General features: G+C 38.3%; 1 protein-coding gene across 1 annotated transcript; it reads left to right on the forward strand.

Annotated features, from left to right (window-relative positions):
• Positions 1-21,112: 21,112 nt before the first annotated feature.
• Positions 21,113-22,090, forward strand: LOC116115384 (RNA-dependent RNA polymerase 1-like). The gene has a single exon (XM_031401537.1). It carries the CDS (start codon positions 21,113-21,115, stop codon positions 22,088-22,090), a length of 978 nt encoding a protein of 325 aa, XP_031257397.1.

Consider the following 22,090-nt stretch of genomic DNA (forward strand, 5'->3'; position numbering starts at 1 on the left):
AGTGTTACCATAAACCCAATTATTTACCGGAAAACAAAATATTATTCCCGCCAATATGAAATGAGGTTAATTTTGTCTCATTTTTATTGTTTAGGGGTCAAATTTACTATTTGGGCTTTACTTTGTTACATCTCATTCATGTAGGGACCAAACAAATGTTTTTACAAATAGTATAAAAGGAAGATGGAAGGTTAAATTCAAAGCCAAAAACGTCCACCCATCTTCATCCATTTTCCGGAGACCGTCCAACTTCCACCTTTGACGACCATTTTCCTTCTCCAATGGCTGGCCATTGTCACGTAACACCTTCCTGGATTCCAACGACCATTAAGCTTCCTCCATCTATGACCATTCATCTTCTCGATGACTTTAATTTCTTAGTTTTTTGGCAACTTCTAGACATCCTAAGGGCTGGTCCATACTTCCTAAGGTTAGATCCACCTTCCGTAAGCTTGGTTGACTCGAAATCTCACTTGAAAAAGCCATTTCACTGTCTTGACTCTTCACCTTAATTCTCGATGTGATTTCGTCACTTTATGGTGTTGTTTCGTCTCCCAAGTGTTAGAGTTGTCCACCACTTCAACAATAAGGGGTCACACATATGCACTCGGGAGTCTCGTTGCCCGGTCAATGGGTAAGGGTGCAGGGGGCAACGCGTCCTGGCCCGAAGGCAATTTGCGTGTATTGAAATCATATTGATTTCATTAAATTAAAATATTGTAACACTTAAAAGTGTTACTAAATCAAAATATAATAACAAATTTTTTTTTCCTAAACTTTAACCGGGAAAAAATTTGTCTACCCGCCAAAAAAAATTCCCTCGCCCCCCGGAAAAAAAAAAAAAAAACATACCTAATACCTTTATTCACTCATCTTTTCCAATTCACGCCACTTTTTCAATTTTACTTCTTTACTAAAATTTCAACTCCAACGTTCTTTCTAACACAATTTTCGTTATGTCAATGAAGCCACCCTACACTTAAAGCATTTTCAACTCATCCAACCTACTCAGTCAAACAAAATACCCTACACTTAATCATCTTCATTCAGAAAAATCTAGTGAAAATCATTGGTTTCATCAAATTTTTAGCTTAAAATCTCCAATACCCATAACCTATTGAACACTAAATGGAAGCCCTCATCCTTTAAGAGGCAAATCAGTGAAGCTACAGTTTAGAAAAATCATTTTCTTGCATTTTTGAGTAAGAGGGGAAAGAAAGCTGCTCAAGTGAAGTGAGTAAATTATTAGTGTGATGTTAATTTTATTTTCTTATATTTCTAGGATGATCTCTTTCTTGCTTGTTATGTAAACATGCAAGGGGTTGCAGTTTTTAAGTGTTCTGTCTATGATTTGAATTCATTGTGTTAACTTTTACTGTTGCTTGTGCAGAAATCTGATAATTTATTTGAGAGGAATGCCAAGAATGGTAGCTTTTACCTTCAGTCAAAGGTTCACAGAGCAAAGAAATGTTTAGAAGACGTGTATCGAAGCAAAGCGGAGAATCCATCTTCAAGCTTAACCCACTGTGCGAATCATCCTCACTTTTGTACGATAAACGATTCTGGTATGGCAGATCTCCCCAAGCAAATGGCCTACGATAACACTGCTGGTGTGGTATGACTACAGTTTAGACTACATGTCATTACTCTTCATGCAAGAAATTCTGGGCAAGGTTAGACTACAGTTTGCAAACTACAGTATGCAAAACTACAACAGTTAGTTTGCATACTGCAGTCTGCAATTTTCTTGCCACAATAATCCTTATGTTTCCTTGTATGGTTCTACCTTTGGTCGTCTTGCACTATGTAGTGAAGTAACTGCAGTTTCCAAAGATGAAAAAGCTTTTTGCTTTATACTCTTTAATTGGCTAGGAATGATTTTGTGATAACTTATTCTTTAGAACTAAAATTTGATGAGCCTCTAAACCTGGGGTTTGGTAAATGAGACTTTGCTGGTGGAGAAACGTGATTAACTTTGTAATTTGTACCATTGTTTGTGCCAATGATGACAATATATCATTAACAAGGCTTTAGGTTTGTTTCTTGTTTATTACAGTAAAATATGTATTTCTCATGACCATTTTTTGTGCCTATGTTGACAATATTTCATTAACAAGGCTTTAGGTTTTTCTGCTGGAACTGTTATCATAGTATGCTTGTGAATTTGGAGATTTAAGCATGTTCTTTTCCTCTTTGTTTTGCATTAAATATTTGGGGTGCTTTTGTCTTGATCTTTTCTTGAATTTACAGTATATATGTGTTGTCATCTTTGAGAATATATATGGGATTTGAAGATTTTTGTTTTTTTATTAATGGTTTTGTAGGTTGTGAAAATGCAAGAGTATTTTTTTGGTAAAGCACAATTTGGAATGGAAGATGGTTTGCATGATGGTTTTTGTTGTTAGAATTTTTTAAATGATTGGAAGGTATTAACTATTGCTCATAGTTAATTTTCCAATCATCTAGGTATTATAATGTAAAAATGATAGGTGCATATTTGTTAGGCATATATAAAACTTTTTGTACATGAAGGTTTATATGTTACAAAATGTGATATGATATATGAAGCATATTAGATTTTATGGATGTAAAGGATGTTGGGTGCCTATTTATTAGGCATATATGCAAACTTTTTGTATATGAAGGTTCACCATCAATGAAATGTTCTTTGGAAAATTAGTGTATCATTGTTTATAATTTGTATTATTTAAATAACAACTATAACAATTTTATATATGTTATAACAGACACATTGATAACACTTTCAAAATATTATGGAAAATAATTTTGTAACATTTACTAAATGCAATGAATGATACTTTGGTAGCACTTTTAACATGTTATTAAAAACTCTTATGTAGCATTTTAACAATGTTACAGAAAACTAAACTGTAACCGGTTAAGAATGTTACAAAAAACTTATTTATAGCAATTTGAGATGTTACAGAAAACTAAACTGTAACATGTTAAGAAAGTTACAGAAAACTTATTTTAGCATTTTGAGAATGTTATAGAAAACTAAACTGTAACAGGTTAAGAATGTTACAGAAAACTTATTTATAGCATTTTGAGAATGTTACAGAAAACTAAACTATAACAGGTTAAGAATGTTATAAAAAACTTATTTATAGCATTTTGAGAATGTTACAGAAAACTAAACTGTAACAGGTTAAGAATGTTACAGAAAACTTATTTATAGCATTTTGAGAATGTTACAGAAAACTAAACTATAACAGGTTAAGAATGTTATAGAAAACTTATTTATAGCATTTTGAGAATGTTACAGAAAACTAAACTGTAACAGGTTAAGAATGTTACAGAAAACTTATTTATAGCATTTATGCAGTGTTACCAAAAATCATTCGTAACTACGATAAGTGCTACAGTATAATTAACAACAACATTTTATGACAGTTACTGAAATGATTAGTAACATGCAAAAAGTGTTACCAATGTCTGCTTTTTAGTAACATGGGCTATCATAGCATCCTTATAAATGCTATGAATTACCTATGGTAACACTTTTTGCATGTTACCATAGGCCATTTTTGTTGTAGTGTCTGTTGAGACCTATGAAATTGATGCAAGTCTGCCACTTGCCATACGACTTCTTCACTAAGACCAAATTGGCAATCCAATCTGAATACTTCACTTCTCTTATAAAGTTGATGTTTAAGAGCTTATCAACTAATCTTTGAGTGCTCAAGATTGCTCATAATCCTTAGGCCTTCTCTTTTATCTTATCGGGTGGGATTTTGGGTTGACATTCAGTCTATGGCACATTACTTCAGGGCTGATCCCCATCATGTCCGTATGAACCCAAGTGAACACATCGAGGTTTTTCTTCAAGAACCTCACTAAAATGTCTGCCAACTCGCTGCTCAGATTACTCATGATTCTCAAAACACGAGTTGGGTCTTCCTTATTGCCAGGCACTTCTCGTAGCTTTTTTGTTGGCCCCGCTGCGGGCTCCTCTTTATGAATACAAGGATCAATGGTATCTTTCAATAGTCTGGGCTTCGGCTTGGACTTAGTAATGATCATGGTCTTCGGGAGTACCCATTTTTGTGTTACAATTATTACCTCGTTGTAGCCCTCCCTTGAATATTTTTGGCAACTCCTGAATACTTCGATTCCATCTGGAGTTGGGAATTTCATTGCCTAACATTGCACTGAAGTGACCGCACTTAGGTCATCCAAGAGTGGCCTTTTTAAGATGACGTTATAAGTGGTCAAGCAATCGGCCACCAAGAACTTCTTCATCACTATCATTATTAGAGGTTTCTCCCCAAGAGTCACAGGCAGCTCTATTGTTCCCTTAGGGACTAGGCTGTCCGTGGTGAATCCGTACAGTGGCGATGGGCATGATTTCAAATCCCACTCGATGAACCTTATTTCTCGAATGCTCCCAAGAAGATGATGTTTGTTGCACTGCCATTGTCGACCATTATCCGAAGAACTTGGGCATTGCCAATCCTCGTCGCAATTACAATCGTATCATGGTTGTGGTGAGAGAATTGGTCGCATTCTTCCTTAGTGAAGCTTGTCACCTTGCTTTCCATTTTGGGCTGCTTTGGTGGCTTTACTTCGCAATTCATTACTCAGGGAACAAAGTCTGTCCTGGTTTCTTGCGCATATTGCCCGCGAGCATGCCTAGAGCTTCCTACAATGTCGAGTCCCCCGTAGATCATACCCCTTAATATATCGTTGATCAACTAGACTTGTTGGGTCTGATTATTATGTTCACTCGGATTGTCGCGAGCTTGATTTTCTCTTATGTACTCTTTCAGATGCCCCCTCTTTATCATGCCTTTAATGGAATCTTTCAAAGCGCGATACTCATTTGAATTGTGCTCGATATCCTTGTGGAACTTGTAGTATTTCTGGCGATCCCTTCTCCTCGGTGCCCCTCTCATCCTCTCTGGTGGAGGTAGATTTTTAGCCTCATAGGAGACTTAGTAGATGTGAGCCATATCTTCTATCAGAGGGGTATACTACCAAGGAAAAGGCTGTCTCTCCCGACGAGGACTTGTTCATTGCCTTTTTTGGTACCTATTCCAATCCCTGTCACCTCAATCTTGGCCTCTCATTTTCTTTGATAGGTGGTCTTGTCGCTGGTCAAAGGCTCTTCTTGAGGAGCTACCAGCTAAGGCTGCCAGTGAGCTCTCAACTCGTTGATGTTTGGCTGCCATTTGGTAGAATTTGACCAAACTTACGTGGTCTTCACTCTGGAGTTCTTTCTATAACTCTATCTACAAACTTATTTTAGCGATTTCATTCTAGAACCTTGTTAAATACGAGGTCAAAGATTCGTCTTTCTCTTGATGAATATTGCTCAGATAACTGATCGACATGGCGAACTATCTCCTCGCTTGGAATTATTGGAGATAGAGTGAGGAGAATTGCTGCCACGATTAGATTGAGTCCGCTTTCAGCCTTTTATACCACCTCTTGGCATCAACCACAAAAGTGACCACAAAACATCAGCACTTCGTCAAGTCGGAGACTTGATGTTATTCCATCAAGTTGTTGAAGGTATCCAAGTGGTCTCTAGGATCTCCTTTCCTATCGAACTTATTCTCTAGCTCCCTGAATCCCTGGGGAAGCAATGCTGATAGACTTCCTCTATGAATGGAGAACTTACTATCTCTTCTATCGAATTATTCTGGTGGGCTCTCAGATCATCAAGCATTTTCTGCACATGATCCAAATTCTCATTGTGAGGAGGATTCTAATTGCGAGCTCTTTTCATCCTTACCTTGAATAGGTGAGCCGAAGATTAGTCCCCTGCGAGCCTATTCTATCTTGTGCACTACTGCGCAAGGTGGAGTCATGGTGGTTGGGATGGTAGGTACTATCATGCTTCTTAGTGCGTTGCAACGTTGGTTAAAAGTAAAACATTGGTTACTGCCAGATTGGCGTGCATGGTTGATCTCGCGTGCTTACGAGGTTTGAGCTTGCCTTTGACATGGGTTAAATTGGCATGTTGACGGTGGGCATTTCATGGATTAGGATGAGAATCCCTCTAGTGACCATTGTCTTCATTTCCCCCATGGGCTACTTGCTTAGTCGCCTCTTAGGATTAACCTGCCCTCGGGATTCATGCTTCTGAGCAGAATGTGCCCTACAATGTCAGGGGTGACGGTCGCTCTTTGCTCCTAACAAACCAGATTGGTCATCAGTAAAGTTATAATCTGCCTGGTTGGTGTAACCTGTGTAAAGTATGTTTGATCGAGGTTCTAGTTGGCCTACTGCTCGTTTCTCAATTCGGCCACATTCTATTGCACTACCTGTACATCTAGCATTTTTATCATCTCCATCAGCTGACCATTCTTGGGGTTAGAGGTCCTTGCCCCAGCTGATTTGCGACCAATTGCATTGGTGGTACTAGTGGTCGGCCTTGAACAATGGTCTGATTCACCTCTTGGTGGGTGGCTTCCACTTGGTTGTGGTTTCTGGTGGGTGCTTTGGATCTGGTACGAACCATTAGGAATTTGAGGTGATCGGTTTTTCACTGAAATTACTTGTTTTCACTGGCAATAAGAGAAATAGGCGGAGGCCCTCCTTCTAGCGCCAAAATGTTGATACGAAAATTCGCACCAACCTGAGAGAATCGATTGACCTAGACGGAATCGGAACGGATTTGTGCGTGATTTAATGAAAATCAGCAATGGAATATAAAATACGGTAATAATGTAAAGAACACAAGGATTTTTAAAGTGGTTCAGCAAGTTAAAACTTGAGCTTATGTCCATTATTATCTTATTGCTTTCGAAAGCTTATAATAACAAGTATTTTATGCCTAAACAAATTTGCTAACCTCTTTCTCATCATTTGAGTGGTTTTTATACAAGTTGTGATTAGTGGAAAGAGAGATAAGTTTGGGATTGCAATCATAGTTGATTTACAATCTCGTGATTGAGCGTTGAGATTGCGCTGTCAGTGGTGTTGATCTTATCCCTTCCGAAATATTCGAGATTGAAGCTTATTTTTTATTTGTTGAACAGTTGTTTGGATTGGTCACTGTGACGAGCTTCACCTAGGTTGAGCTTACTCTGAGTTGAACTGATTCTGGGTCGAGCTGATTAATTGGGTCAAACTATCTCTCTACGAGCTTCCCAGATCTGTGAGCTCTTATGACAAACTCACACAACATAGGGAAATATCTTGAAAGATTTGAGGTTAATGTAATATTTATTTCCTTTTATGTTTATAGTTTAAAGTGGGAAAATTAGAATTTCAAAACAATCAAATATAAAAATTTAATTTTCAAGGAATTTTAGACTTTTAGTTCAGGCCGGGACGGGCACGAGATTGCCTTTATTTTCGGGAAATTCTCGATTAGGTCCTCGCTTAATAGTTAAATTGGATATTTCTATTTTGATAATTTTGAGTTCATTATCTGAAAACAAAAACGAAAAGATTTTGAATGCTTTAAACCCAGCTCGTGTGCAAATAAAACCATGGCATCACCTTGGAATTGTGTCATTGATCACTTGGCTTCAATATTATCCATTTCTTTTGATAACATCTCTCCAACCTAAAACTTTTTCCATTTAAATATTCTTCTGCTTTTGTAACTTATAATATAACACGAGTAAAGATGATTGACGGATATGGGGAATCACATAAAGACACATCATAATCACGTGTTTACTGTTGTGTACCAGAAATGATATATAATTATCCCTTAAAAATAAAATTAATTGATGAACACAGCTCATGAAAGAGATAAATAGCTAGCAATTCATATTGGCTATATATACCAAGGTTCTGAAAATTGGACCAGGACTTGAATTGGTCAAAGGCGCGGTTCCGACTTAATGCAAAAATATTTTAAAAAATTATAATTAATCCCAAAATTTTCAATATATTATAAAATACCCCTTAAAATTGCAAATTAGTTCCTAAAATTTTAAGATACTGGTGCTCCAAACAAATTACGAAGTAGTCCATATAGGTTTGAAATCTAGCAGAAATCCCCTGGAATCAGAACCCAACCAGAGAGGTCGTTGTTCCCGATCGGACCAATCTAACCGACCAGTCTAGTCTGGTCTGGGTTTTAGAACACTGATATATACTAGCTATGTTCTTCACCAAAATGTATATATTCATCTTTCTAATCGAGCCAATTTAAAATTTATAAGCTAATTTAATTTATGTTATTATAGTTGTTTTCATTACATATAAAATCCCACAAGTTTTCGAACATTTCCATTTGCTTAGACAACAAGGAAAAATGATTTGAGATATCACATTTTTTTTCTTTTGTTTTAAAAATGGCCCGTCTAACAAGTTCTTTTTGCTGTAAAAATCTAGAGTCTAAGCAATTATTTTATAATCACTTTATTCTTGCTTTAATAATAATTGAATTGATTATAATAATAATATAGATCGAAAAGTAATAAGAGAAAGAAACAAACAGTTATTCCTTTTGCCCGACTCATGCAATAAACAATAAATTCCAACAATCTTCTAAAGAGGTCCTACAAAAAGCATTAGTTTATCAAAATTAAGGAAGTTCTCATATGCTGAGTTGTACCCTTTATTATACAGTGCCTTCGGCTAAACATACAACATTTCTTTACTTTTCCTTTATACTATACTTCTTCCTAAAATTTCCGTTTCTTCTAGCTCAAATAACAAATAAAGCAACTAATTTAGCATCTATTTAATTGCTTATAGTATAGTGAAAAGATAAAGACAGTTTTCGACTTTAATTTATGCTTCCTGTTATAACCGAAACTTAATACTAATCTATACACCAACACAAACAATCACACCAAGAAACAAGAAAACACCACAAGATCAAACACACAGACAAGCCATGATTTACCGTGGTTCACTTATCCTTTTATGGATAAGCTACATTCACGTTGAGCTCAAGAACGGTATGAGCTCGCTGCACTTTGATTATCAGAAACAGTCAAGATTACACAGATTCAACACTCACCAGATCTACCCGATTACAACAGCAACCAGCCTTACAAGATATTCTCTGAATATCCCTAACCCGAGAGAACAACACTCTCACCTGAATGATTAAACCCCCTAATCACTCGACTGATTTAACTCACAATCTGGAAGAAATAATCTGAACCCTAACACAGAGAAGTGCAAACCTAGAAAACCCTAACGTATGTCTCTTTCTCCCCAAATCTGAACGAAAGTGTGTTTATATATGGTTTGACTTCCTGGTTGATCCTGGTTGTTAGATCTAGAGTGCATCCTGTGGTCTGAATTTGTCCCAGTTAATATGCCTAAAACGACGACGTATTATTGTTACTCAAACGACGCTGTTTCAGGCTTCCATATTTAACAATCTCCACCTTGGAAGCACTGGAAACAGACTCTTTGTGCAGCTTGCCTGGTCCCATTCTGTCATAGCTCTTTATCACTCAAGACTACTTGATATACAGCAAGTTCAAGCAGTGCTTGAACTTAGTTGAAGTGATAATTTTGGTGCCCATATCTGCTGGATTCTCTTCTATGGGTACCTTCTTAAGTTTAATGATTCCATTTGCAACTTGGTCCCTCACGAAGTGATAACGGACATCCACGTGTTTAGTTCTTTCGTGATACACTGGATTTTTGCTTAGATGGATTGCACTTTGACTGTCTAAATACACTGTCACCTTTCCACCAATTAGTTTTACTTCTGTCAGAATTCCTTTCAGCCATAAGTACTGCAATGTACTCTGATTCTGTTGAAGACAGTGCTACAATAGGTTGCAACTGTGATTTCCAGCTTATACAATTTCCACCCAGTGTGAAGTAATATGCAGTTGTTGATTTTCTGGAATCCTTATCACCTGCAAAATCAGCATCTACAAAACCAACCAGATCAAGTGCAGTATTTCTTTTACAGTATTCAAGTCCAACACAAACAGTACTGTTTATATATTTTAGCATCCATTTTAGAGCAGTCCAATGTTCCATACCAGGATTGGACATATACCTGCTTAACATGGAAATGGCAAAGGCTAGGTCTGGCCTAACTACTTTATTTCTTAACATCAGTTGACCCCACACATTTGCATAAGGATAGACTCCATTTTAACAGCTCTGACTCAGTTTGGGGCATTGAGACTTACTAAGAATAAACTGACTGGTTAGGGGCATTGAGACCAGTTTGGCACCAGCCATGCCAAACTTTGTGACTAGTTTGAGTAAGTAAGATTGTTGCTGAAGTCTAAGTTCACACCTCTTTCTATCTCTGTTTATTTCCATGCCTAAAATTTTCTTAGCATTCCTTAGTTTTTTCATGCTGAATTCAGTGTTTAGTCTTTTCTTCAATTCTTGATCAGGTTTTTGACTTACTGATCAACAGCATGTCATCCATATAAAAGCAAGTAAATAGGCAATTATTATCCATTTTAAAATAGAAACAACTGTCATATTGGCTTCTAGTGAATCCTATACCTATTATAAAGGTGTCAAACCTTTTGTACCATTGCCTAGGGGACTGTTTTAACCCATATAGGGATCTTTTTAGAAGGCAAGCTGTTCAGGGAATTTGGTCAGTAAACCCCATAGGTTAACTCATATAGATTTTTTCTTCTAGTGGTCCATGAAGAAATGCGTGGTGACATCCAACTGCTCTATTTCTAAGTCTTGATAAGCAACTATAGGCAGCATTAACCTAATTGTTTTGTATTTACCACGAGAGAAGACTTCATTAAAGTCTATCCCCTGTCTTTGGGTAAAACCCTTAACCATAAGTCTGCTTTGTACCTAGGTGGGTCAGCTAGGAAATCCCTCTTTAAGTTTAAACACCCACTTACATTGGGTCAGCTTCTGATTACTTGGTTTTGGAACCATGTCCAGGTTTCATTTACCTTTAAAGATTGCATTTCCTCCTCTATAGCTGTTTTCCATTTGTCCCTATCCTTGGATTCATGGCCTCTTGATATGTATCAGGTTCAGACCTAAGCCTTCAGTCCCTGCGTAGAGCATGTAAATCAGTTCTGCATATGAGTACCTTGAGGGGGGTTTTACCTCTCTTCTGGTTCTGTCTCTGGCCATGTTTGTTTGTCAGTTCATTTTGCTGTGGTTCTGGGAACTCTTTTGCTTCCTCATCTTCAGCTTGGTTAGGTTCCTCAGGTGCATTCCAGTTTCAGGCTGCTGGGTAGTTTGAGCTTGTGCTTGAGGTGGTTAATTGATGGGTTTGTGTGCTCCACCTCAATCTGAGGGTATTGGTCTTGTCTAGTAGCTTTTTCTGTGCTTTTGGTTGTTCCTTCATCAGGGTTAGTGCTTTTGCATGGGAACATCCCTCATTAACACAACATCCCTGCTCACTAAGATCCTGACCCCTAGTGACTCTTTGTCCCACAGCCTGTATTCCTTTGTGCCCTCAAGATATCCAAGGAAACACACACCTGGTTGATCTTCGCTCCAGTTTTCCCCCCACTGTGTGAGCATATGCACACAGCCAACACTCTTAGGTGCCCTAGTTTCTGGCTTTCTCCCAGACCATCTTTCTTCTGGACTGATAAACTTATGCTGTGGAAGGACTCCTATTCACTAAATGCAGCTGTGGGAGTGCTTCTCCCCAGAAAGTTTTTGGCAGGTTTGAAGTGATCAAGAGGCATCTTACTTTGTCTAGAGTGTTCTGTTCATCCTCTCAGCCCCACCCCATTTTGTTGAGGGGTATTTCTCACTGTCGTATGCCTCAGGATCCCCTGTTCACTGCAAAACTTATCAAACCTAGATTACAGAACTCAAGCCCTTGTCGTCCTAAGGGCTTTCACCTTTCTGCCAGACTGGTTTTCAACAAGGTTTTTCCATTCTTTAAACTTTGCTAGGGCTTGATCTTTTGACCTAAGTAAGAATACCCAGACCTTCCTGCTGTGTCATCTACTATTGAGAGGAAATAGCTGTTTCCACCATGAGATTTAACCTTTTCGGGCCCCCATAAATCAGAATAGGTAATCCAAATAGTTGTTTGCTAGGTGAACTCCCTTAGGAAACTATTTCTGTGCTGTTTACCAAGTACACAATTTTCACAGAATTCTAGACTTGTAACAGTATCTTTCCCAAATTGTCCTGAGCCTGTTCAGTAGATCCATTCCCTTCTGACTCATATGACCTAATCTTAAGTGCCACCTTTCTGTTACTGATAAATTGGAGACCCAAGTGTTGTGCTGTTGCAGTCAAAATAAAACTACCCAAAGTACATATAGACCATTTTTCTTTTCTCCTGTCAACACAAGATTCTCATTTTTATAGACATTCAACCACCACTGTTACCTTATCAGCAGCCTGCTTCATCTAGGGTGCCTATGATATGAGGTTTCTCTTAAGTCAGGTATATATCTCACTTTGGTCAACCTTTTGTTTTCCCCCACTTAACCTAAGGTAATGTAGCCAATCCCCTTAACCCTACATGCTTGGTTGTTCCCCATGTACCCAGCTCATGATCAGACTCCTCAAAGTCTTGGAACCAACTCCTATAGGGCTCATATGGAAAGTACAACCTGAATCTAACACCCATTCTTTTGCAGTGTCAGATATTGACACTGTTAGGACTTCTAGTTCATCCATTTGTTACTAGTGGTGCTAGGTTGCTCTCTGTGTTACCTAGTTTCTGTTTTTTCTTTCAATCAAAACAGTTTTTCTTTAGGTGGCCTGTCTTATTACAGTAGTAACATTTCCTGGTTTCTTTGGCTTTGTTTTTCCCCTTCCATTTCTTCTTGTTCTACCCCCCTGATTTGACTAAATCCTTTACTAGACTGAGCATATTCTTTCTACCCTTCACAAACAGAGTGCTATTGTTCCTCTTAAGAGTTTTAACTCTATTCTCTAGCCTTAAGACCCGCAACTATCAAATCAACACTGGGTTCAGTACCGGAGTACTGGAAGGGCTTTCTTGACTACTTGGTAGTCTTCAGTTAGGAATTTAATAATATCATGGCAAGACTAGTCCGTCCTAGTTCTTGGTCTGTGCCCTTTAAGATTAGATTCATCTTAGAATTCTCTAAGTTTTCCTCTATGGACTTCGAATTATCCATCTTATAAGAGAATAGGCTCCCTTTAAGAAAGCCAAATTCGGTGCAGACTGTAAGGCATATAGAGATTCTAATTACCCCATAAACTAAGAGGAGTTTCAATCCATCTACCTTCCGAAGGACACTGTCTGAAAGATTCACACGATCAGGTTATAAGCTTCTTCGTCAATCTCTTCTTCTTCTCCAGTTTCTCCTCTAACCATTTCTTGGGATCCTTTTCCAGTGCATTGCAACCTTGTTGTGTGAGAGAAGAGCCTTCATCTTCTTTTTCGAGCTCCCGAAATCGATCTTCCCATCGATTGGGAGATCTCCATTCGGGTGGTGCTCATTTTCTTGTAATGGTAGGGAAGGAAAGTCTAAGATGTACGTGCGTTGTTACACCAGAAGTTGCCAATATACTGCGTACGTTTTTAAGGCGGTCACTGTTTTTCCAGCCAATATACCTGATAATCCGTAAATTATACAGTTTTTATATGATCTTTTTGTCGGATTTCAGGTACTTTCTAGTGCATTTTTACCTAAATTGTGCGTAATTCTTTACTTTTCGTGTTTCATTGAAAATGGACTCTTTGAGCAATAAGAACAAATTTGATAGTTTTGACTCAGAATTGAAGGATTTCAGAAGATAAGAGAGTTCCGGAGTAGGACAACGCACGATGAAGCTTGTTTCCAAGGTGGAGAGTCGAAAATCGAAGAATCGACGAAGAGGCAAGCAAGTGGCAGTTCTTGTAAATTTCAAACTTTTGAAGGAGCTTCGCCCCGGCGAAGAAATTGTCTTCGCCGCGGAAGTTAGGCAGATTCGAATTGGGATTTTTCATTCTTCGCCCGGCGAAAGTCAAAGTTTTCAGTTTTGTAAACGCCAGTTTCGGTGTGCGTGTTTTTGCCTGGGTTTTTAGGACTAGGTATAAAAAAAACAGGAACTTTTTACAAGGGACTCCTAGCTGTTAGGTTTAGCCGTCTTGATTTTCCTTAGAGAAAAGCTTGAGTTTTTCGGATTGTAGAGAGAAAGTTCAGAATTTGACTGGAAGATTCATCTTTTGGGGAGATTTCTATCTTTCATCTCAATTTCATTATGTTTATTCTGTTTACTTTTATTTCCGTTTTTATTCTGTTAATTTAGCTATGAACTAATCTTCTATGGGTTAGGTTTGATTGTGTAGTTTGGATTTGAAATGGGTTGAGATGTGATTGTGCTATTTCCATGTGAATAAGTTTGTGGTTGTGGTTTACTCTGAAATATTGTTGTATGATGAACATGATGAGATTGAGAAATAATTCATGTTAAGCTTCAGGTAATAACCATTATAGTATTGGATGCTAGAGATAGATTCAAGAATTAATAAAATCAATTTAGATTCTTGTGCTTCATGATTTAGAATTATTAACCTTCAATTTGTTGGGTGCGGAATGTTAATAAGGATGAATAGGAAAACAAGCCCGAGAGGGTATGTTATCATAGTGATCCGATTTACAACCATTGCACGTGAATGTGAAAATAGTGTAACTCTTAGGTTTAACCATAAATACCAAACGAAGTCAAAACCCTACCCGTTTTGTTAAAATTGAATTTCTGTGTTTCATTTGCTTTCCTTTTTAAAATTAATTCTTTGTTAAATTTTATTTTGTTTTCGTTTAATTACATTGCTCCCACAAATCCAAGATTTTCGGTTGCTTCAACTTGTTAACGTTAGGAAACTTAGTGCTTTGCTACCAGTCCTCGTGGGAACGATATCCTACCCATCACTCTATTACTTGAACGACTAGTGCACTTGCTAGTTTTGCATGTTGTAGTAAACACGCATCAATACCCTTACACTTTATCAAGATTTGACTCTCTAGAACAAATTCTAGACTCAAAGAAATAATCAATTCAAAAAACCCCAATTCCCGAAAACCTAATTTTGTGAAACCCTAATTTTTGTTTTCTTTAACAAAAAATTTCCCAAATTCACAAAACCCTAATTTTGTAAAAGAACTTCTTATACCGAAACAATGACAGAGAAGGTGAGTCTAAGGCGTACGAGGCGTTGTTACTCCAGAAGTTGCCAATTACTGCTAGGCAGTTTTTAAGGCGGTCACTGGTCTTCCAGCCAATATACCCTTACACTCGATCAAGATTTGACTCTCTAGAACTTAATTTGGAGACTCACAGGAATTCATTTGAAGAACCCCTAATTTCTCAGAAGAACCCTAATTTTTACGAAACCCTAATTTTGTAAAAAATGAACTTCACTTTTAAGAAATGGCTCTGATACCACTGTTATAACCGAAACTTAATACTGATCTATACACCAACACAAACAATCACACCAAGAAACAAGAAAACACCACAAGATCAAACACACAGACAAGCCACGATTTACCGTGGTTCACTTATCCTTCTATGGATAAGCTACATCCACGTTGAGCTCAAAAACGGTATGAGCTCGCTGCACTTCGATTATCAGAAACAGTCAAGATTACACAGATTCAACACTCACCAGATCTACCCGATTACAACAGCAACCAGCCTTACAAGATACTCTCTGAATATCCCTAACCCGAGAGAACAACACTCTCACCTGAATGATTAAACCCCCTAATCACTCGACTGATTTAACTCACAATCTGGAAGAAATAATCTCAACCCTAACAAAGAGAAGTGCAAACCCAGAAAACCCTAACGTATGTCTCTCTCTCTCCAAATCTGAATGAAAGTGTGTTTATATATGGTTTGACTTTGTGGTTGATCCTGGCCGTTAGATCTGGAGTGCATCCTGTGGTCTGAATTTGTCCCAGTTAATATGCCTAAAACGACGTCATATTATTGTTACTCAAACGACGCTGTTTCAGGCTTCCATATTTAACACTTCCGTTTAGGCTTCATATATATATTGACTGAGCATCCTCCAATCAATATTTATGTACTTACTGAATGGTCCAGTATTTGAAGAACAATTTCGCAAATCGAAATCCAAAGACTTTGCGTTATTCATCATGTAAGTGATGGTTGACTGTAATCTTTATATTGTCTTTGAAAACTTATCTAATTTAGTTTTACAACATTAAGTGCTTCTTTGCGGCTCGAACGTTTGAATTGTTTTGAACTACGTATTTATGTGTCGTTCAGGTCACACCAGTCTCAGCCCCAAGCTTCTGATCCAGAGATAGGGAGTGATCCACACTGGTTGTTTTCCAGCCATATACCTGATAATCCGTAAATTATCAGTTTTTATATGATCTTTTTGTCGGATTTCAGGTACTTTCTAGTGCATTTTTACCTAAATTGGTGCGTAATTCTTTACTTTTCGTGTTTCAGGTTAAAATGGACTCTTTGACGAATAAGAACAAAATTTGATAGTTTTGACTCAGAATTGAAGGATTTCAGAAGATAAGAGAGTTCCGAGTAGGACAACGCACTGAAGCTGTTTCCAAGGTGGAGAGTCGAAAATCGAAGAATGGACGAAGAGGCAAGCAGTGGCAGTTCTGTAAATTTCAGAACTTTTGAAGGAGCTTCGCCCCGGCGAAGAAATTGTCTTCGCCGCGGCGAAGTTGGCAGATCGAATTGGGATTTTTCATTCTTCGCCGCGCGAAAGTCAAAGTTTTCAGTTTTGTAAACGCACAGTTTCGGGTGTGCGTGTTTTGACTGGGTTTTTAGGACTAGGTATAAAGAAAACAGGAACTTTTTACAAAGGGACTCCTAGCTTTAGGTTTAGCCGTCTTTTGATTTTCCTTAGAGAAAAGCTTGAGTTTTTCGGATTGTTAGAGAGAAAGTTCAGAATTTGACTGGAGATTCATCTTTTGGGGAGATTTCTATTCTTTCATCTCAATTTCATTATGTTTATTCTGTTTACTTTTATTTTCCGTTTTTATTCTGTTATTTAGCTATGAACTAATCTTCTATGGGTTAGGTTTTTGATTGTAGTTTGGATTTGAAATGGTTTGAGTATGTATTGTGCTATTTCCATGTGAATAAGTTTTGGTTGTGTGTTACTCTGAAATTAATTGTTGTATGATGACACTGATGAGATTGAGAAATAATTCATGTTAAGCTTCATGGTAATAACCATTATAGTATTGGATGCTAGAATAGATTCAAGATTAATAAATCATTTAGGATTCTTGTGCTTCATGATTTAGAATTATTAACCTTCAATTTGTTGGGTGGCGGAATGTTAATAAGGATGAATAGGAAAACATAGCCCGAGAGGTATGTTATCATAGTAGTGAATCCGATTTACACCATTGCACGTGATGTGAAAATAGTGTAACTCTTAGTTTAACCCTAAATAATCCAACGAAGTCAAACCCTACCCTTTTTGTTAAAATTGAATTTCTGTGTTTCATTTGCTTTCCTTTTTAAGAATTAATTCTTTGTTAAATTTTATTTTGTTTTCGTTTAATATTCTGTCTCTGGCCAATTGGTAGTTAGTCAGTTCATTTTGCTGTGGTTCTGGGAACTCTTCTGCTTCCTCATCTTCAGCTTGGTCAGGTTCCTCAGGTGCAATTTCACTTTCAGGCTACAAGGTAGTTTGAGCTTGTGCTTGAGGTGGGTTTACTTGATGGGTTGTGTGCTCCACCTCAATCTGTGTGGTATTGGTCTGTCTAGTAGCTTCTTCTGTGCTTTTGATTTTTCCTTCATCAGGGTTAGTGCCTTTGCATGGGAATACTCCCTCATTAACAGCATCCCTGCTTACTAAGATCCTAACCCCTGGTGACTCTCTGTCCCACAGCCTGTATCCCTTTGTGCCCTCAGGATATCCAAGGAACACACACTGGTTGATCTTGGCTCCAGTTTTCCCCCCACTGTGTGAGCATATGCAGCACATCCAAACACTCTTAGGTGCCCTAGTTCTGGTCTTCTCCCAGACCATCTTTCTTCTGGACTAATAAGGCTTAGTGCTGTGGAAGGACTCCTATTCACTAAGTAGGCAACTGTGGAGAGTGCTTCTCCCCAGAAGGTTTTTGGTAGGTTTGAGGTGATCAGGAGGTATCTTACTTTGTCTAGCAGTGTTCTGTTCATCCTCTCAGCCACCCCATTTTGCTGAGGGGTATTCCTCACTGTCCTATGTCTCAGGATCCCCTGTTCACTACAAAACTTATCAAACTCTAGATTACAAAACTCAAGCCCATTGTCAGTCCTAAGGGCTTTCACCGTTCTGCCAGATTGGTTTTCAACAAGGGTTTTCCAGTCTTTAAACTTTGCTAGGGCTTGATCTTTTGACCTAAGTAAGAAAACCCAGACCTTCTTGCTGTAGTCATCTACTATAGAGAGGAAATAGCTGTTTCCACCATGAGATTTAACCTTTTCTGGCCCCCATAGATCAGAATGTAGGTAATCCAAACAGTTGTTTGCTAGGTGAACTCCCTTGGGAAAACTATTTCTGTGCTGTTTACCAAGTACACAACTTTCACAGAATTCTAGACTTGTAACAGTGTCTTTCCCAAATTGTCCTAGCCTGTTCAGTACATCCATTCCCTTCTGACTCATATGGCCTAATCTTAAGTGCCACCTTTCTGTTACTGATAAGTTTTGAGACCCAAGCGTTGTGCTGTTGCAGTCAGAATAAAAACTACCACAAAGTACATATAGCCCATTTTTCTTTTCTACTGTCAACACCAGATTCTCATTTTTATATACATTCAACCACCCACTGTTAGCCTTATAGCAGCAGCCTGCTTCATCTAGGGTGCCTAATGATATGAGGTTTCTCTTTAAGTCAGGTATATATCTGACTTTGGTCAACCTTATTAGTTTTCCCCCATTTAACCTAAGGGTAATGCAGCCAATCCCCTTAACCTTACATGCTTGGTTGTTCCCCATGTACACAGTCTCATGATCAGACTCCTCAAAGTCTTGGAACCAACTCCTGTTGGGGCTCATATGGAAAGTACAACCAGAATCTAACACCCATTCCTTTGCAGTGTCAGATATTGACACTGTTAGGACTTCTGGTTCATCCATTTGGTTACTAGTGGTGGCTAGGTTGCTCTCTGTGTTACCTAGTTTCTGTTTTTTCTTCCAATCAAAACAGTTTTTCTTTAGGTGGCCTGTCTTATTACAGTGGTAACATTTCCTGGTTTCTGTTTTTGTTTTGTTGTTCCCCTTCCATTTCTTCTTGTTCTTACCCCCCTGACTTGGCTGAAACCCTTTACTAGACTGAGCAGGTTCTATTCTACCCTTCACAAACAAAGTGTTATTGTTCCTCTTAAGAGTTTGAAGCTCTAATTCTCTGGCCTTAAGACCCGCAACTATCAAATCAACACTGGGTACAGTACCAGAGTACTGAAGGGCATTCTTGACTACTTTGTAGTCCTCAGTTAGGGAATTTAATAATATCATGGCAAGACTAGTTTGTCCTAGTTCTTGGTCTGTGCCCTTTAAGATTAGATTCATCTTAAGGAATTCATCTAAGTTTTCCTCTATGGACTTCGAATTATCCATCTTATAAGAGAATAAGGCTCCCTTTAAGAAAGCCAAATTCGGTGCAGACTGTAAAGCATATAGAGATTCTAATTTACCCCATAAACCAAGAGGAGTTTCAAATCCATCTACCTTCCGAGGGACACTGTCAAAAAGATTCATCACGATCAGGTTATAAGCTTCTTCATCAATCTCTTCCTTCTTCTCCAGTTTCTCCTCTGACCATTTCTTGGGATCATTTTCCAGTGCAATTGCAACTTTGTTATGTGAGAGAAGAGCCTTCATCTTCTTTTTCCAACTCCCAAAGTCGATCTTCCCATCGTATTGGGAGATCTCCATTCGGGTGGTGCTCATTTTCTTGTAATGACAGGGAAAGGAAAGTCTAAGGAGTACTTGGCGTTGTTACACCAGAGGTTGCCAATTACTGCTATGCAGTTTTTAAGGCGGTCACTGGTCTTCCAGCCGATATACCCTTACACTTTATCAAGATTTGACTCTCTAGAACCAATTCTAGACTCAAAGAAGTAAACAATTCACAAAACCCCAATTTTCGAAACCCTAATTTTGTGAAACCCTAATTTCTGTTCCTTTAACAAAAAATTCCCAAATTCACAAAACCCTAATTTCGTAAAAGAACTTCTTATACCGAAACAATGACAGAGAAGGTGAGTCTGAGGCGTACGAGGCGTTGTTACACCAGAGGTTGCCAATTACTGCTATGCAGTTTTTTAAGGCGGTCACTGGTCTTCCAGTCGATATACCCTCACACTCGATCAAGATTGACTCTCTAGGACTTAATTGAAGACTCACAGGAATTAATTTGAAAAAAAACCCTCAATTTCTCAGAAGAACCCTAATTTTACGAAACCCTAATTTTGTAAAACACGAACTTCACTTTCAAGAAATGGCTTTAATACCACTGTTATAGCCGAAAACTTAATACTGATCTATCAACACAAAACAATCACACCAAGAAACAAGAAAACACCACAAAATCAAACACATAGACAAGCCACGATTTATCGTGGTTCACTTATCCTTTTATGGATAAGCTATATCCACGTTGAGCTCAAGAACGGTATGAGCTCGCTGCACTTCGATTTCCAAAAACAGTCAAGATTACACAGATTCAACACTCACCAGATCTACCGGATTACAACAGCAACCAGCATTACAAGATACTCTCTGAATATCCCTAACCCGAGAGAACAACACTCTCACCTGAATGATTAAAACCCCTAATCACTCGACTGATTTAATCTCACACTGGTATGAAGAATCTCAACCCTAACACAGAGAAAGAGCCGACACAGAGAACCCTAACGACTGTATATCACTCTGCCAAAACTGAATGAACATGCGCTTATATATGGTTTGACTTCGTGATTGGTCCTGGCCGTTAGATCTGGAGTACATCCTGTGGTCTGAATTCGTCCACGTTAATATGCCTAAAACGACGCCGTATTAATGTTACTTAAACGACGCTGTTTCAGGCTTCCATATTTAACAGGAAGTGATTTGGATGGAGATATCTACTTTGTCTGTTGGGATCCTGAATTGATCCCGCAATAGCAAATCTCACCGATGGATTGCACCCCATAACCAAGTATTCAGTTAGATCATGATGTTACAATCGATGTATTATTCTTTTAGACCCTGAAGTATTCAAAAATTTTGTGATTTTCTTTTATCCAATTTGCATATGACCAAAGTCATGATTCTTCTAGCTTTCATTGCCTCATGCTATGTGCTGTATACTGCCAAAAAGATATCTGACAGTTGGAAATCCTTGAAAGCAAATGATGACTGGGATGCATTTATACATGCATCTAACTTTTTCCTTTACTCCTCTTTCTCCTGCCGCACAAGTACACAACTGGACATAATTTCTGCCGTGCAGGAAGTTCAGGAGTATTTCACCAACTATAAGGAGCCTGACAAAGCAATGAGCAACCCATGCATAGAACTAGCGAAAAATTTCTCTATTGTGGATGACTTTCCAGAAACTGGTGTTCCTGCTGAAATACCACCTCATTTACATGTCAAAGAATATCCTGATTTCATGGAAAAACTAGAAAAACCCACCTACGAGTCACGCAATGTGATAGGAAAGCTCTTCCGAGAGGTGAGGGACATAGCACCAGATACAAGCCCTATTAAGTCGTTCACTGAGGAAGTAGGCAGAAGGTCTTATGACCGTGACATGGAAGTTGATGGATTTGAGGATCACATTGAAGATGCTTTCTATTACAAAAGCAATTATGACTACAAACTAGGGAATTTGATGGATTACTATGGCATCAGAACTGAAGCCGAAATACTCAGTGGTGGTATCCTGAAAATGTCCAAATCTTTCACAAAGAGAAGAGATGCAGAAGCAATTGGTATGGCAGTAAGGGCCTTGAGGAAAGAAGCTAGAGCCTGGTTCAATGAGAAGGGAAGTGGGTCTGATTTTGAAGATGATGTGTATGCAAAAGCATCGGCTTGGTACCATGTCACATATCATCCTAACTATTGGGGCAGCTATAATGTAGGCCTGAATCGGCAACATTTTCTTAGCTTTGCGTGGTGTGTTTATGACAAGCTGATAGAGATCAAGAGGGACAAAACAAGTCTCAGAAATGCTCTAAGCCTGTCATCTCTTCAGCACTCGCTCAGTCATGGATTGCTTTTGCATTGA

This window comes from Pistacia vera, unplaced genomic scaffold (assembly GCF_008641045.1).
Source record: "Pistacia vera cultivar Batoury unplaced genomic scaffold, PisVer_v2 Contig738, whole genome shotgun sequence".
NCBI lineage: Eukaryota > Viridiplantae > Streptophyta > Magnoliopsida > Sapindales > Anacardiaceae > Pistacia > Pistacia vera.